The sequence below is a fragment of the Egretta garzetta genome, unplaced genomic scaffold, assembly GCF_000687185.1.
Source record: "Egretta garzetta isolate BGI_Z169 unplaced genomic scaffold, ASM68718v1 scaffold157, whole genome shotgun sequence".
Classification (NCBI taxonomy): Eukaryota; Metazoa; Chordata; class Aves; order Pelecaniformes; family Ardeidae; genus Egretta; species Egretta garzetta.
In genome coordinates, this window is record NW_009260175.1 from 21991 (window position 1) to 37968 (window position 15978).

General features: G+C 58.6%; 1 protein-coding gene across 4 annotated transcripts in view; it reads right to left on the reverse strand.

Annotated features, from left to right (window-relative positions):
- The window catches only part of R3HDM2 (R3H domain containing 2), a 33251-nt gene that overhangs the window by 2533 nt on the left and 14740 nt on the right, over window positions 1-15978 (reverse strand). Inside the window, exons 12-24 of one of the 4 annotated variants that reach the window (XM_035897174.1) lie at window positions 12797-13029; window positions 9107-9376; window positions 8488-8690; window positions 6284-6373; window positions 5398-5640; window positions 4654-4780; window positions 4004-4239; window positions 3463-3617; window positions 2980-3080; window positions 1650-1819; window positions 1321-1465; window positions 1130-1230; window positions 499-583 (exon numbers count right to left, since the gene is read on the reverse strand). In XM_035897174.1, the coding sequence (XP_035753067.1) occupies window positions 499-583; window positions 1130-1230; window positions 1321-1465; window positions 1650-1819; window positions 2980-3080; window positions 3463-3617; window positions 4004-4239; window positions 4654-4780; window positions 5398-5640; window positions 6284-6373; window positions 8488-8690; window positions 9107-9376; window positions 12797-13029 (2159 nt within the window). The remainder of the gene's footprint in view (window positions 1-498; window positions 584-1129; window positions 1231-1320; window positions 1466-1649; window positions 1820-2979; window positions 3081-3462; window positions 3618-4003; window positions 4240-4653; window positions 4781-5397; window positions 5641-6283; window positions 6374-8487; window positions 8691-9106; window positions 9377-12796; window positions 13030-15978) is intronic. The other 3 variants (XM_035897176.1, XM_035897175.1, XM_035897177.1) reach the window with 3 other exon arrangements.

The following is a 15978-nucleotide window of genomic DNA, read 5'->3' on the forward strand; positions in this document are numbered from 1 at the left end:
CGGGGGGGTTGGGCTGGGTGACCTCTGGGGGTCCCTTCCCACCCAAAACATTCTATGATTCCATGAAAATCCCAGGAGTTCTGCCAGCTCCACCCACGCCATCATTTCACCTCTCACAGAGGCAGGAGTAGGGACCAGGAGCCCTGGTGCTCATCACTGACTCTCCAACAATTTCTCCCCACTCTTCCTCGCAGGCAGCATTCACCAGGCTCCAGAACAACCCCTCTCCCCCCACCTCCCGACGGGCACAGCTCACTGGGACTGGCTCTGCCGCACCCCCCTGGCCCGGTCTCATGGGGGGGGGGGTGTTTGTGTGCGGGGGGGAGGCAGCAGCAGGCAGGGACTGCTCTCCACAGCCGCTCCCAGCACCCCAGTGGGATGCTGGTGTGGGCAGAGATGGCATCGAGCGTCTCTGCCAATGCGAGCTACACCCACGCAGCGGGGACTCCAGAGGGGAAGCTGCTCGGGGGTGTGGGGTGTGGGGTGTGTGTCACTTGCCTACGTCACTTGTCCCAAGGTCAGTGGATGCTGACTTGAGGGCCTGTCTCTTGCTCCGGTTTCCGTGTTTCATTCCAGTCTGCCCCTTAAAGAATAAAAACAGTGGGGTGTCACCTGAGGAGCCACCGTGGCCTCACAGTGCCCACAGAGCATCCCGGGAGTGGGGGGGACGACCACACTTGACTAGGCCATGGCTGTGAAGGGGAGCGAAGACACCTGGATGAACCTGGCACCCCCTGGCACCTTTAAGATGACACCACGCATGGGTTAGATGAGCTCAAAGCACAGCCATAGTTCCAGGACACTCGAAGGACTTGGAGCTGACGCTGTTTCTGGGCAAAGATGGGAGCAGGATGAAATTTCAGCCTCGTGCCAGGCTCTAGGGAAACCCATTTACAATGGCAGCTCTGCTGGATGGGTGGCCAGAGCCACCCATGGGTGGCCCCCCCTGCAGGGGGTAGGCAGCCTGCGACCTGCTCGGGGGGTGTCCCAGCACCGGGCAGGGTGTGCGACTCCCTCCGTCACTGCTGGGCCCTGCCCGGGGAGGGGGGGGACACACTAGTCTTGCTCTGCTCCCAGGACAGTGAAAGGGCGTGTGGGTGGGAGGGTGGGGGTTTGGGCCCAATTTTACCTGGTGTGCATTGTAGTTGGGCTGGTTGTGGAGCAGCGGTGGGGGACAGATAGACAGGTTATACTGCAGCGGCTGGCCCAGCAACGAATAGCGCCCAACCCCCGCAAAAAAAAGGAAGCAGATGTTTGTAGGGATCTGAAGAAATCTCTGGAAAGACTCAGCCCTGTGCTGTGCCCACTCCTTCCCCTTACCTTGTGCTGGGCCCATGGGCCGCGGGAACTGTGTGAGGACAGGGAGGGGGCTCAGCCCCGTGCAGACGCTGTTGAGGTTGGTGACAGGAGACGGCGTCGGGGACTGGGTGGGGGACGTGATGGGGCTGTTCAGCTGGGTGCTGGCCTGGGGGAGGGAGAGCGTTAGACAGCCCCAGCGCTGCTGACTGGTCCCACGCCTGTCTCACCACCATGGGACAAGCCCACCCCCATCTCCCAGCCCCTCCAGACAGCACAGATGCTGCGGTCCTCTCTCTCCCACCAGGGTGCTCCCAAAAGGTGAGCTGCCTGCTTCCCAGTCCTCTCAATACCTGAGCACTGGTGTCTGGGTTGTACAGGTCTCCTGGCTTCTGCCCCCGCTGGTCCAGGCTGTAGTACTTACAGTGGCTCCACTGCACCACAGGGGGATTCTGGGGGGCCTGGGGGCCATTGGGTACATTCAGCTGCATCACCACCACGCCAGGACCTGACGGCGTCACCCCTGGGGAGAGACGACAGCAGCAGTATTTATTGCCCAGGCTCTGCGTGCTGCTGCTTGCTGAGGGACAGGAGGCAGCTTCCCTGTCCGTGCGACTTCACACCCTTCCCTACAACATCCACTCCACACCATCTCCTTTGCCACCCCTGCCCGCCCGGCTGGGCTGAAAAAAGGCCCCCCCAAGACCTGGCCGGGATCCCTCTCTGATATCACAGCTTACATCAGAGAGTGATCACTTTTAATGCAGGGGAAATGCAAGCAGAGGGGACAAGTTGAAGGCAACTCGGGTGACCTCTCTGAGCATCACAGCAGAACGCCAGGCAAAGGACAGAGCTGGGCACGGAGCTTAAGTATCCCAGTTCCAGCTCCTGCTCCATTCACCAGCCCTAGCTCGCTTGGGATGGGATGGGATGGGATGGGATGGGATGGGATGGGATGGGATGGGATGGGATGGAGGAATCTGGTGCTCCTCTCATCCAGCACTCCCTGGTCCCACCAGCTGCCCTGGTGGCACTAAGCCGCGTTGCCAGCAGAGGGAACCCACAGCCCACAGCAGCTCCCTCTGCCAGTTCCTACTCTGCCCGCCCACCATATTCAACTGAAACCTCTTATGTTTCAGTTTGTGCCCATTGCCCCTTGTCCTGGCGCTGGGCACCACTGGGAAGAGTCTGGCTCCCTCCTCGTGACCCCCACCCTTGAGATATTTGCACGTGGTGATGAGATCCCCTCTCAGCCTGCTCTTCTCCAGGCTGAACAAGCCCAGCTCCCTCAGCCTTTCCTCCTAGGGGAGATGCTCCAGTCCCCCCATCATCCTTGTTGCCCTCCCCTGGACTCTCTCCAGGAGTTCCTCATCTTTCTTGAACCAGGGAGCCCAGAACTGGACCCAGTGCCCCAGGTGGGGTCTCACTGGGGCAGAGCAGAGGGGGAGGAGAACCTCCCTCGCCCTGCTGGCCACCATGGCCAGCATCAGCCTGGCACCAAGTCGCTGTGCCACATCCTGGCAATTCCCAGTGGGCCATGGGATGGGTAAGACCAAGGAAAGCCATTGCACAGAAGCTGTCAGACTGGGCTGTGAACCAGCAGCGCTGCTCACTGTAGCCCCTACCAAACGTGAGCCAACCCGTGCGGAATCAGCGCCCACCCTGACCGGTGGCCCCTCTTACCTGAATACTGCTGCTGCATCTGCGGCGGGCTGCAGGGCGATGGGGACTGCGGCATCTGATACTGTTCAGAGCCAGGTGGCTGAAGGAACCCCACCGAAGGGCTGTGAAGCAGAGAGGGCTCTGGTGAGGGGATGGCGATGGGGAGAAACAGCCCACCCATCTGGGCAGGCAACCCCCAGCTCGCAGCGCCTGAGATGCCTGGAAGCACAGCAGCCTCTGGAGGAGCGCCGTACGCTGCAGGACGGCTGGGGCCGGGAAGCGTTGGCTGTGGGAGCCAAGGACTGGGCAAGCTCAAGAGATGAGCAGCATCTGTGGTGCCCAGCCACCTCCTTGAGCTGCGGAACCGGGATGCTAGGCCCAGTATGGCAGCAGGACCCCTTTTCTCCCCAAGGCTTGGGGGTTGGACTAGATGACCTCAAGGGGTCCCTTCCAACCCAAAACATTCTATGATTCTAAGGCAGGCCAGAGATACAGAAGCTTTACCTGGTGCCGTTCTGCTGGGCGGTTGGGATGACGCTGTAGTAGATGGGTACCCCTCCAGCCTGAAGCCCTCCCTGAACAGACTGGCTGGCTGGTACAAGCACTGGCTGCTGGAAGGGCTGCTGGACCACACTCTGGGACTCGTTGGCCACGGGAACCTGCACAGGGAGGAAAGAAGCAGCCCTATGGAATGACAGGTAACAGAGAGCAGGAGCAGGGAGAACTGGCCCCAAAGAGACACCAGCGAGGTCCATACAAGGTAGAAGAGATGCCAGATGGTTGTCTACTGCAGCCCAGAGCCATCTTGCCCGGGCAAGGGCAGCCCTTCCCAGCTCTGCTGCGAACACAGTGGCGAAGGGACCAGCTGCACTCAAGACATGCCCCGCACAGATCCAAATGTGGATGTGCCCTTGCCAAGCATGCACTATCTTCTCGAGGTGAGTAAGTCTCCATCCTTGGCTCCATCACTTGGCCGCATGACCAGGCCACCTCCTGAAAGGCCCCCTGCCCAGCAGCCCCTCATCAGAGAGCAACTGATGCCTACCTGGTACGAAGGCAGTGGGGTGTACTGGACCATCAGGCCTTGCATCTGGCTCCCCATCCCGCTCCTCTGGCTGCTGAGAAGGCCAGGGGGCTGCGCCTGCTGCACTCCCATCACGCTCTGCATCTGGCCCCCCATGCTGTTCCTCTGGCTGTTGAGGAGCCCGGGGGGCTGTGCCTGCTGCACCCCCATTACACCTTGGTATGTTTGCTGCTGGTTGGACATCATTGGCTGTAAACCTGTCAGAACAGGGTTTAAATGGAGCGGCTTCCCAGCTGGCCACCGGAGACAGCCTGACACTTGGCATATGAGGGCTCAAATCCTGCTTTGCCCCCATCTCTTGCTAAAGAGTGGGAAAAGGGCTTCCCTTAGGGCAGATGTAAAAAAAGACCTGAAGGAAGCTCCTGGCTTTAAATCCACCCTGCAGCACCTCAGTGAGAGGGAGGGAAAAGACTAAAGCAGCCTTTGGAGCCAGGCCAAGCTTCAGCTTCCTTTGGCACAGTCAAGGGGCACCCTACGGTCAGCAAGTCCAGCAAAGAGCGGGACACAGGCGAGAGCAGCCTGGCCCCCAACAGTGCATGGAGATCCCTACGAGCCAACAAGAATGGCAAAAAAGGGAAATGTGCCCCCTCCCCCCTTCTACGCCCCCTTACCAGGCTGCTGGGACTGCTGGGGGAGCTGCTGGGTGCGCTGGGAGCTGTAGGCCACTGGGTGACTGAGAGATCGGTATTGCTGGCTGGAGTTCGGGTACTGCCCAGGAGGGTAGTAAGAAACCTGAATCTGTGAGAATCAAGAAAACGTGGTGATGAGCACACAAGAGGGAGTGGGACCAAGAAAGCTGGTCCCCCAGGACCAGTTTTCTCTCTCACCTGGCCTGGCTTCTGCCGAAGGAAAGCAACTAGGGCTTTGGCTCTGGCCAGATGATAGCTCCTCAGGGAACCGCAGCCCCTGCCCGCTCCTCCCAGCCTCCACAGCCAAGCCTTTCCCAGCACAGTAGTGCAAGACCACAGTAGGCACAATTCTCCTCACAGCTCAGGGGAACAATCCTAGAGGTCATAATGCCCTGCAGGACCCCAAAGAGAGCTTAAGAGTTGTCAGCCCTGAATCGGGTCGCTGTCCCTCCCCCAACACTATGGGCCAGGAATGGCCAGAGGGGTCCCCAGGTATGGGCCTTGTCAGCTCAGAGGGACAAGGGAGCAGAGACCATCCTGTGCCTAGCAAGGGTGCGTGCCGACCCGGAGCGTGGACCCCTGCGTATTGACCCATCACGAGTGAGCAGGAGAAAAAGAGGGGCCCCGCTCCCCAGGAACGGCTCTGCGGAATGCTCCCCAGCAGCCCCTGGCCTGACAGCTTTGGGGAGAGGTGCACGTCCCCCCCAGGCTTGCGCATGTCCTTACTTGCTGGGGAGGCTGAATGTAGCCCTGGGGCTGCAGCACCTGCTGAGTGGGGGCCGTGTGCCCCGAGGCGGAGTAGCTGGAGGTGGGAATGGGCTGCCCAGGGGTTGCCATGATGAATCCCGTCTGCTGGGGATGCTGGGAGATTAGGGATGACTGGAACATAGCCGAGGAAGGATCCGGTGCTTCTGTTGAGCCCTGGCGGCTGAGGCTGATCTGCCCAAAGGGGTTGCTGAGTTCGTCGGCCTGCATTGGGGATAAGTGGGAAGGATGGAGGAGGACAGCATGTAGGACAACGGCAGGTAGGACGTGGTTCTGCTGACTAGGCTGCAGACCCATTCTCCCTGCTCTGTGCGGAGGAGCTCGCCCAAGAAAGGTCCCCAGAAACGAGCCACAGACCAAGAGCATTCTGCAGGACAGGGGGTAGGGGCATGCAAACTGCTGGGGGGGCCCGAATGCTCAGCACGCACATGCGGGGCCCTGCACAGGCAGGGGTGGCCCCAGCCCAGAGGCCACGTCCCATGGGGCGTGCTGTTCCCGAAAGACCCGTCAGAGACAACACGGGGGCTGATTGAGACCCACAGGGCAGCCGTGGCCCCTGGAGCCCAGCGCTGGGCACAAGCGCCACGCCAGCGCAGCTCTGGGCTCGGCCCTTGCTCTTCCCCAGGCTCTTTCCAAGCTCAGCTCTTCCAGCAGCGCCTGGCCCTGGTGGGTCCCACAGCCTCAGGCACCCCACTGCCTTGACCCCACTGGAGCGCAGAGCCTCCGTGACTCCCGAACCCACGGGTTGCAGTGTCCGTGACATCCCTGATTAGCGAAAGCTCATACAACACAGACACAGCACATGAGCACAACAGAGACAGTGCAGAAGAGGAAATGGGGTTTATACCAAGTTGTACTGCTGGGGTGGAGAGACTGGCAAGAGGACTTGGGGGCAGGAGCTTGGAGAATACTGAACAGGCTGCAGCGCTGGGACCGGCTAAGACCAGCAGAGAAGGGAGTGGAGGGGAGAGATTTGGGTGGGAAAAGGGCAGGAGGGGGGAGGGCGGGGGCGAGGGAGAGGAGAAAGGAGAGAAAGAAGGAACAACAAGGTTAGTCAACCGAGCCGACTGCAAACACACAGAGGGGGACATCGCAGAAGGGTTGGAAAGCACGGAGGCCAGAAGGGGGGAGCGTTCATTTCTCTGGGAAGACAAGAGCCCGGCCAGTTGCTTTGTGGAAGCTGGGAAGGCCCCATGTCTGCAAAGCCGCTCTCGCCCGGCACCAACAGTGACCCAAGTTCGCAAGGGCCAGCTATGGCCAACAGCCACAGCAGAGCCACCTCGCCCCAGCCCAACCTTTGTGTCTCCCCCACTCCACTGCCCACTCATGCGTGGCACGGGCTCCCAGCTCTCTCTGTAGGGCTTCCCAGCCTCTCCTGCTGGCAACGCCTTCTCTGACTCTTGCCTTCCGTAGGGGCCCCTCTCACTCTGTCCCTGGGAGGACCCGATGACACCCATTTATGACAACACCTGACTCAAGCACCACCTACATCTCCCTGCTCCCTGCAGGGGCGTTGGATGAGATGACCTCTAGGGGTCCCTTCCAACCCAAAACATTCTATGATTCTATGATACTGTGCTCTGGGCACCAAACCTGTGATGGTCAGCGCTGGGCTGGTTTTTTTGATAATTTGATTTGACCTTTGGTGAAGCAGAAGGCGCATGCGCGTGGGGAACCGCGCATTTTCAGACCTTTCACCAAGAGTCCGTATGAAAAAAGTTCTTCCAGGACCTGAACCATTCAGTAGAAGACACAAAATGAAAGCCCAGCAGGACACAGCCATCCCACACAAGCTCCAGGAGCCTGCTGTGTGTTCAAACCTCCCACCCGGGGCACTGTGCTCCGTCCCACGCCGTGCTGTGGCTCCAGACACTCCTGCTCGCCCCAGCACTCGCCCCTGGCTGACTCAGGGAGACACCTCGGCTGTAGACCTGAGATGTTTCACTTGAGTCTCAGCATCCTCTGCGAGCAGATCCACAACCCTGGAGCCAGGCCAGGGCCCATGAACTACACACTCTCCCCATCCTCACGCAGATGGCAACGAGCTGTTCACGTTATCTGCGGTAAAAGCCATTCGAAGAGACTTCTTTCCTCCTCCTTACAATCCTTACAATCATAGAACAGGTTGGAAGGGACCTCAGAAGATCATCTGGTCCAACCTTCCATGGGAAAGGGAGCCTAGATAAGATTACCTAGCACTCTCCCCGTCCAGTTGCATCTCAAAAACCTCCAGTGTAACTCCAGTATAACTTGCAGCTCTTTGCTGTAGTAGACATGGTAAGTGTTAAGATGATGCACCAGAAAAGTTCCCTATAAAATTGACAGGCAGGCTGACACGCTGCGCTGGTAGGGCAGGATGGGAAGGTACTGAGGATACGTCCCACACACCCCACCCAGCTCTGCACCCGCTGAACACGAGGCAGCTTTGCTCTCCAAACGTGCCCACCAGGGCTGACTCCCACCCCTTCCCCAGTCCTGCAGGGATACAGGGGCAGCTCTTGTGCAGACCAAAGTACGTAGGAACGACAGCCACAGGGACTTTCCAGAAGGCTCCATCCTCAGAAATAGCCCTGCAGTCTGCGGAACGTCACTTGGGTGTAGCTCGGGGCAGGTCTGGAGAATACACCCAGGCACAGTTCCAGGTCTGCCTCTCCCCAGGACATCGGGTGAGCAGCCCCAGGATTTCAGCACTGGGGACCTCAAACACAACCGCCGTTTGTGACAGTCCCTCGCCAGGAGGGCAACCAGTTCCAGAACACAACCTTGCCACTCAGCCAAGGCTACAGACCCCTTGCCAGGGGGCCTGAACAGAGAGAGAAGAGGCTGACAAGTCGAGATGTCGCACAGCGAGGCCCCTGACCGCCTTCTGCTCTCTGGCAAGAGCACAGAGGGACGGTCACTCCCCGACAGGCAGCAAGCGTGAGGACACTCGAACCCCATCCCGGACAAGTGGGAGTCCAGGGCACCCCGGGTGTACCCTGGCTCTGCTACTAGCCCCAACCTGTGTGCCCAGGGAGTTTGCTGAGCCCTGGGTAACGTGCAGCATCTCACCTGGGATATCATGTGGTTACTCATGGCTGGCTGCTGCTGGGCTGCGGGTGGAAGTCCCTGGGGCTGCGGTGGTGGCTGTTGGGGCGGCTGCGGTTGAGGCTGCTGGGCTGTGCAGGGGAGGAGGCCAGGGCTGGACTGGCTGCATGCTTCAGGGGCCCCTAGTACCAAACCTTGAACAGAGAAAGGCATGGCAGAGTTGGTACCTGTGAGAGAAAAACATTGATTTGCTGATGGGGGGGGGGTAGATCCCGTCAATCCCTCCTGCGCTGCAGCCTCATCGCATTCTCTGGTGCCCACGTGGGAGCCCCCCTTCGGGACAGGGTGAGCTGGCTGTCACCAGGTGGCTTCACAGCAAACCCCGGCGTTGGCACCCTCGGGGCTCCAAGTGACTGCGCCTCTCTGCTCCCCATGCCCGCACACCGATCCCCCACAGCACCTTGCTCTCCCCCTGCCCCGTCCATGCCCTGCCCTGCACAGGGAAGACCAGGATGCAATAATTCTTGTTCCGGACTATGGCCATGAGTTGTACAGCTCTTATTCCCAAGAGCCTGCTCTCTCCCCAGCTCCCAGCCTAGCACCCTCTCTTCTCCAAGCAGACAGCCTAGGCAGCGGTTCCTACCCCCAGCTCTCCGATAGTTGCTCTTTGTGCAAACCTTCATCGCTACTCGGAACTGCGGGAAACCAAAAGGCCAACGCCAGGCTTGGGTGATGCCTCCAGCCGGCCTCTGCTCGCAGGATGGAGCGTGCTTGGTGCGGGTGCTGGCAGGGTTGGCACAGGGTGGTAAAACCACATCTGTGGTGCAACTCGTCCTTCGGAGGGATGTGCCCTCCGTCTTGTCGGGAAAGCATCGGGCCCAAGTCAGGGCTTTCTGTAAATGCCACGGGCCTTCTGCTGGGAAGAGGAATCTGGCTGCCAGCACCAGCACCTGCGCGGCGGAGGGGTCCCCACACCAGCACGCGGCAGAGGTTACCAAGAGGGGGAGCTGCCAGATGCACCCACGTCAGCTCAGTGCCATAAACCAGCCTGGTTAATGGGAGGAAACTGGAGAGCTCTTCCCAGTCACGGCTCAGTTCTGCAGCGCGGCGTAGCCCCCGCTGGGACGCTGACGTGTCGCCGTGACCTGTCCGAGTGCTTGCCCAGAAGAGAGAGGGCGTGGGGAAATCCCATTTCATGGCCATAGCGGCCCAGCACACCACATCTAGGGGGTGACACGCTGAAAGCAATTCCTTCCCGTGGTGGGAAGGAGCGCGATACACGCTGCAGGGCACCCAGTCTTACTGCCAGAAATAAAAGGGCTTTGAAACTATTGCTTGATGCCCAGTAGTTGCTATTTAACTAATTCTGCCTCTGGTCTACTGCATTTCGACAGGTAATCATCAGCCATCCCGCTAAGGCGGTCTCTGTCATCAGCCACGTGGTGCAAAGAAGGAAATATTTTGCTGAGATGGGAGAAGAGCCCTGGATTCCTAGGCGCTTCCTCCCCCACAGGGTAAAGAGGATATGGAGGGTGGTGGGGTTTTTTCCCCCCCCCCCGCAAGTGAAAATTCCTTTGCTTTCCCTGCCCTGCCCCGTTTCTAATCCCTCACCATTATATAAAGCCTGGAGAGCAATTATTTTCTGTTCCCAGGGAAAGCCTGGAGGAAAAGAGCAAAAAAAAAAGAGATCCTCTCTTGCTCTGCTTTGCACAGGGCTGGGACAGATCTTCAAATCACTGCTCCCATCAGCCGATGAATCAGTCCTGGAGGTGGCTGCAATAGTCAGAGCAATGGAAACAGGGTCCCAAGAGATGATGCAGGCACCTTCGAACCGTGAGGCGAGCGTGTGGCTTTCAAAGCCAGGCTGGGTGCTAGAACAGGAGCCTGGCCGCCTTTTAGAGCCACCCCTTTTATCTGAAAGGGTTCTTGTGGAGCAGTCTAATCCCCCACCAGCACCAACCTGCTTCCCCTCCCCAGCAAAATGACAGCTCTCAAGCATCTGGGGACCTGCTGCCCACCGCTGGGAACGGAGGAAGCGAGACAGCGAGACACCGCTGGATTTTGCTCACTGGTATCGCAGAGCAACTGTACCCAGGTACCATATGGCTTCTTGGTTATCACCCGACCATTAAAATGAGAGTTAAGGCCTGTGCTGCGTGAAAGGGGGTTGGGGGGGGGGGGTGTTTTTTCCCCCCCCCCCCGCAAGTGAAAATTCCTTTGCTTTCCCTGCCCTGCCCCGTTTCTAATCCCTCACCATTATATAAAGCCTGGAGAGCAATTATTTTCTGTTCCCAGGGAAAGCCTGGAGGAAAAGAGCAAAAAAAAAAGAGATCCTCTCTTGCTCTGCTTTGCACAGGGCTGGGACAGATCTTCAAATCACTGCTCCCATCAGCCGATGAATCAGTCCTGGAGGTGGCTGCAATAGTCAGAGCAATGGAAACAGGGTCCCAAGAGATGATGCAGGCACCTTCGAACCGTGAGGCGAGCGTGTGGCTTTCAAAGCCAGGCTGGGTGCTAGAACAGGAGCCTGGCCGCCTTTTAGAGCCACCCCTTTTATCTGAAAGGGTTCTTGTGGAGCAGTCTAATCCCCCACCAGCACCAACCTGCTTCCCCTCCCCAGCAAAATGACAGCTCTCAAGCATCTGGGGACCTGCTGCCCACCGCTGGGAACGGAGGAAGCGAGACAGCGAGACACCGCTGGATTTTGCTCACTGGTATCGCAGAGCAACTGTACCCAGGTACCATATGGCTTCTTGGTTATCACCCGACCATTAAAATGAGAGTTAAGGCCTGTGCTGCCCCTTCCACAAGCAGTCAGTTGAAAATAAAGGACCCTGCTCCCCACTGGTGGAAGGGCTGGTGTCCCGCCACGCGCAGCACACGTCCGCTCGGGAAGCTCTTGGCAGCAACGCAGGACCAGTGATGGCCCCCAGCAGCATTCTCTGCACGGGGACTAACCCTTGTGTTACCGAGCTGGAAAAGGAAGAACTGATCTGAAGCAGGCAACGAGACGTGATCCTTGTGACAGGCCAAGGGGGGATGGCTTTAAACTGAACCAGGGGAGGTTTAGGCTGGATCTAAGGAAGAAATTCTTTACAATGAGAGTGGTGAAACCCTGGCAGGGGTTGCCCAGAGAGGGGGTGGAGGCCCCATCCCTGGGAACATCCCAGGCCAGGTTGGACGGGGCTGTGAGCAACCTGGTCTGGTTAAAGGTGTCCCTGCTCCTGCGGGGGGGTTGGGCTGGGTGACCTCTGGGGGTCCCTTCCCACCCAAACCATTCCATGATTCTATGAAAACATTCTATGATAAACCCACTGCCCTTTGTGACAGCTGATCCTCCCCCATCCTTACGCCTTTACACCAGTACACTTCTAGGGAACGGCGATGTGTTTACGGTTGCTTTAGGAGTCCTCCCAGTGACCCTTCAGCTCTAAGTGAAACCCAAACAAAAGACAGGAAAGCAGCCTCTGGAGCTGGGAGCCTCAACACAAGGAAGGCTTAGAGGCCAAGTATCCCAATCACCACAAGGGTGAGGAGGTCTGGGCAGGACGCAGCCCTGGCACTGGCCAGGCTTGTCCTTGTCCATGGCACGTAGCGTAGAGGTCTCTGATCTAGCACCACAGTTGGACGGGGCTGTGAGCAACCTGATGTGGTTAAAGGTGTCCCTGTTCCCTGCAGGGGTGTTGGGCTGGGTGACCTCTAGGGGTCCCTTCCAACTGAAAACATTCTATGATTCAATGATTCTACTTCCCTTTAGTGATCCTGAAGCCTTGAGCTGCATTCATCAGCTCCTGAAGAGCTGCAGGCCCAGCTCCCTGCCGTTACGTTGGCTCTCAGGAGCACAGTGAATCATTCATCATAGGCAGATACCAATTAACGCAGCCTTCGTCTGACGAGACAGACTCTGTCTGACGAGATGGACTAACTGGTGCTGCCCTTCCCTGGAAAGTGAGGAGAAGCATCAGATGGTTCACCCCAAGTCTCCTTAGGGCTGTGAGGGATTCTGGGGAGCAGAAAGGAACGGCAACCCAAGGTGCAGCACAGCAGGGGAGAGAACACAACAGAAAACTGATAGCCTGAGTTCCAGGGTATGAGACTAAACAACATCCTTTGTCTTGGATAACTCCGCTGAAGGGAAGGAAGATCTGACGGTGAGTACTGAAAAAGCAGATGATGAACCCACCGGCCTATCCCTGCCCAGGCACTGACCACGTTCAGAAGATGCCCCCACCATGTCCCATTTTAACCAGAGTCCCTGACCACCACGAGCCCCAGTCCCCCAGCCTGAAGAGTGCTAGGTGCCCGTTGGTGTGTGGGGGAAACCGTACAGTACCTGCCCGGGACGTTCTGCCGGCAGTGCTGCCTTTGCTACTCCCGATGCTGTCCCCTCGCGTCAGGATGGAGATGCCACTGAAGCTGCTGGCTTTGGTAACAGGCGGTCGCAGGCTGCGGATGGAGCCATCGGAGTCTGTGCTGCTCCACGGCCGAGGCTCCAGTGACTTTATCTCACTCTCCGTGCTGCTCTGGCGGCTGCCTGAGGCCCGGTTCAAACTGTCCCGGTTGCCCCTGCAGAGACCAGAGGAGTTAGGACGCACCCCCAGGGAACGCGGCAGCCGCGGGACCTGCAGGTGCTGCATCAGCAACGCCACAGCGGGGCGGCGAGCCCGGTCAGCGGCCAGCTCGGTGCCACAGCACGTGGGAGCTTTGTGTAGGATCTGACAGCAAACACCCTGGGTCACAACTTCCTTGGGCATGCACGGCCAAGACCCAGACGCCGCTGATCTGCCTTGGCCTGTGCCGAGAGCTGGCTCCTGGCCCTTCTCCCTAGCCAGATCCCAGGCTGGAAGAGATGCCAGCAGGGTCAGAGCATGTTGCCTCATCAACACCTACAAATATCTCAAGGGTGGGGGTCACCAGGATGGAGCCAGACTCTTCCCAGTGGTGCCCAGCACCAGGACAAGGGGCCATGGGCACAACCTGAAGCAGAAGAGGTTCCAGTTGAACGGGAGGAAGAACTTCCTGACTTGGAGGGTGCCCGAGCCCTGGCCCAGGCTGCCCAGGGGGGCTGTGGAGTCTCCTTCTCTGGAGATCTTCAACCCCTGCCTGGACGCTGTCCTGTGCCCCCTGCTCTGGGTGAGCCTGCTTGGGCAGGGGGGGGGCACTGGGTGAGCTCTGGAGGGCCCTTCCAACCCGGCCATGCTGGGATTCTGTAAAGCCCTCCTTGTCTCAGAACTTTTAACAGAGGCCTTGAGACAAGGCTGATCGAGACCTTCAAGAGCACCTTACACCCCCGCCCTGGCAAGGTTTTCTGCCCAGCTGGAAGGGCTACGTGCTGGGATAGCGCTGTGCTCGGAGCTGTGATCACCCTCCCTTAGCCCCAGGCCAGGTCTGGCCACAGCAGGACTTCCATCATGGAGCATGCCAGGCAGTCAGCCTGGTCCATCAGCCCAGCTAAGGATCCTAAGCACAGCAAGGGGCTCCTGGGCCTTCACTGGGGAGGAGCGGTGAGGAAGGCAACACTGGAAGGGATGCAGGCTGAGCCCGGCAGCAGCTCCACGCAGTGGTGGAGGGGAAAAGACAGGCATGGAAGGGACTTCGGAGGCGATGTTCTGGGCTGCTGGGAGCATGTGAGACCCAAAGAAAAGGCATCTCTTGGAAAAGCAGTACGACGGTTATGTCCCCAAAGAGGTGAAAGAATTGGACTGTGCAGCCTCAAACCCCAAACTGCAGGTGACCCAACAAGCATTTCTGTCAAGCTCATGGGCTCTCCCCAACCTAAACTCTGAAGGCTGCTCCTGGGGATGTTCAGAGAGGTGGGACAGTATTTGGGGCGGGGGGCGGGGGGTGGAGAGACGTGCCATGGCCTCTGTTCTGACTCAGCTGCAAACTCTGGTTCCCTGAGAACCCAGACCCCCTCTCAAGCCGATTACTGCAAACCCAGCAGCAGAACGGTTCGGCTTTTGCTAGGAATGATCTCCAAGCTCCAGGCACACCACCACTTGCCCTCTGAGAGCACTGCCCTAGCAGCTCCAGCCATACCTTCCCTCTCCGTTAGCCTTGCTACAGCCTGTCCCCAGGCGTGTCCACCAGCAGAGCGCTCTGCAGCCGGGTCTGTGCTTCAGCAGCGTTAATAAACAACTTCCAAGCGAGCGGAACAGCTCTATCCCTCAGACCGCCAGGCTTTGAGAGCAGCAAGTCTCTCCCCCGATCTCCTCAAGAGCTTGCTTGTCTCTGTCCAGAGCTCCAAACGGCCCCAAGGCCCACATATCCTCCCTCTCCCCACTATGGGAACCACAAAACCACAACAGCGGGTTAACCAAGCTCTTCAGGGACTGGTCACAATAGTCAGAAAAGCTCCAGACGCAGCCCCGGATGCAGCTCAGCTCCTACAGCTCCAATCACATCACCAATGGCTTTTTTGCCACTTTCTGTGTGAGTTTTTCTGCAGCCCTGTGGCTGATCTGGAAACCATATCCCTGCCCTGATCACTGCTGCCACAGGCAGGCTCCAGGACACAGTCCCTGTGACTGTGCTGAGGACACGTGGCTTTCCACAAGTGTCCCTCCAAGGACAGCCTGAGCCATGGGACAGACGGAGGAGAGGGGCAAAGCTGTCCCCACACTTGCTTCGACCCTCCTGCCCTGTTCATCCATGGAGATGCTTCATCTCCAGAGCTCTGGCCATCAAACAAGAGGAGAGCAGGCATGAGTCTCTCCGTTTTCATCCTGTTCTTCACCCTCACACCTTCAGCAGCCTCCTGCAGCAGGGGTCTGTGCAAGGTGACTCGTCAGGCTAACTCCATCCTTCCAGCCCTTTCATCCACAGGACAACTATTTAATACGAAAACATTGCTCAGACACGTTCCCAGGGCCCTCTGGAGCATATTCTGGTTGAAACGGAAGCCTGAGACGCTTCATTGCGGCCGTTAAGTGATCCAGCCTTTATAATCAGGGATTAGGGACAACCCCACCTTATCTGGATGCTGATCCTACCACTGTAGGAGCAGGGGCTTTCCTAGTCTATGTGGATGTAGCATACCTGGACTTCAGCAAAGCCTCTGACATCATTTCCCACAGCATTCTGCTGGAGAACCTGGCTGCCCACGGCCTGGACAGGCATGCTCTTTGCTGGGTAAAGAACTGGCTGGATGGCTGGGCTCAAAGGGTGCTGGTGAATGGAGTTAAATGCAGTTGGTGGCCGATCACAAGTGGTGTCCCCCAGGACTCAGTGTTGGGGCCACGCTCTGTTTAGCACCTTTTTCAATGACCTCGACGAGTGGATTGAGTGCACCCTCAGCGAGTTTGGAGATGACACTAAGCTGGGTGGAAGGGTGGATCTGCTGGGGGGGAAGGGGGGCTCTGCAGGGGGACCTAGCCAGGCTGGATCCATGGGCCCAGCCCAGTTGGGTGAGGGTCAACAAGGCCAAGGGCCGGGTCCTGCCCTGGGGTCACCACAACCCCACGCAGCGCTCCAGGCGTGGGGCAGAGGGGCTGGAAAGCTGCCCGGCGGAAAAGG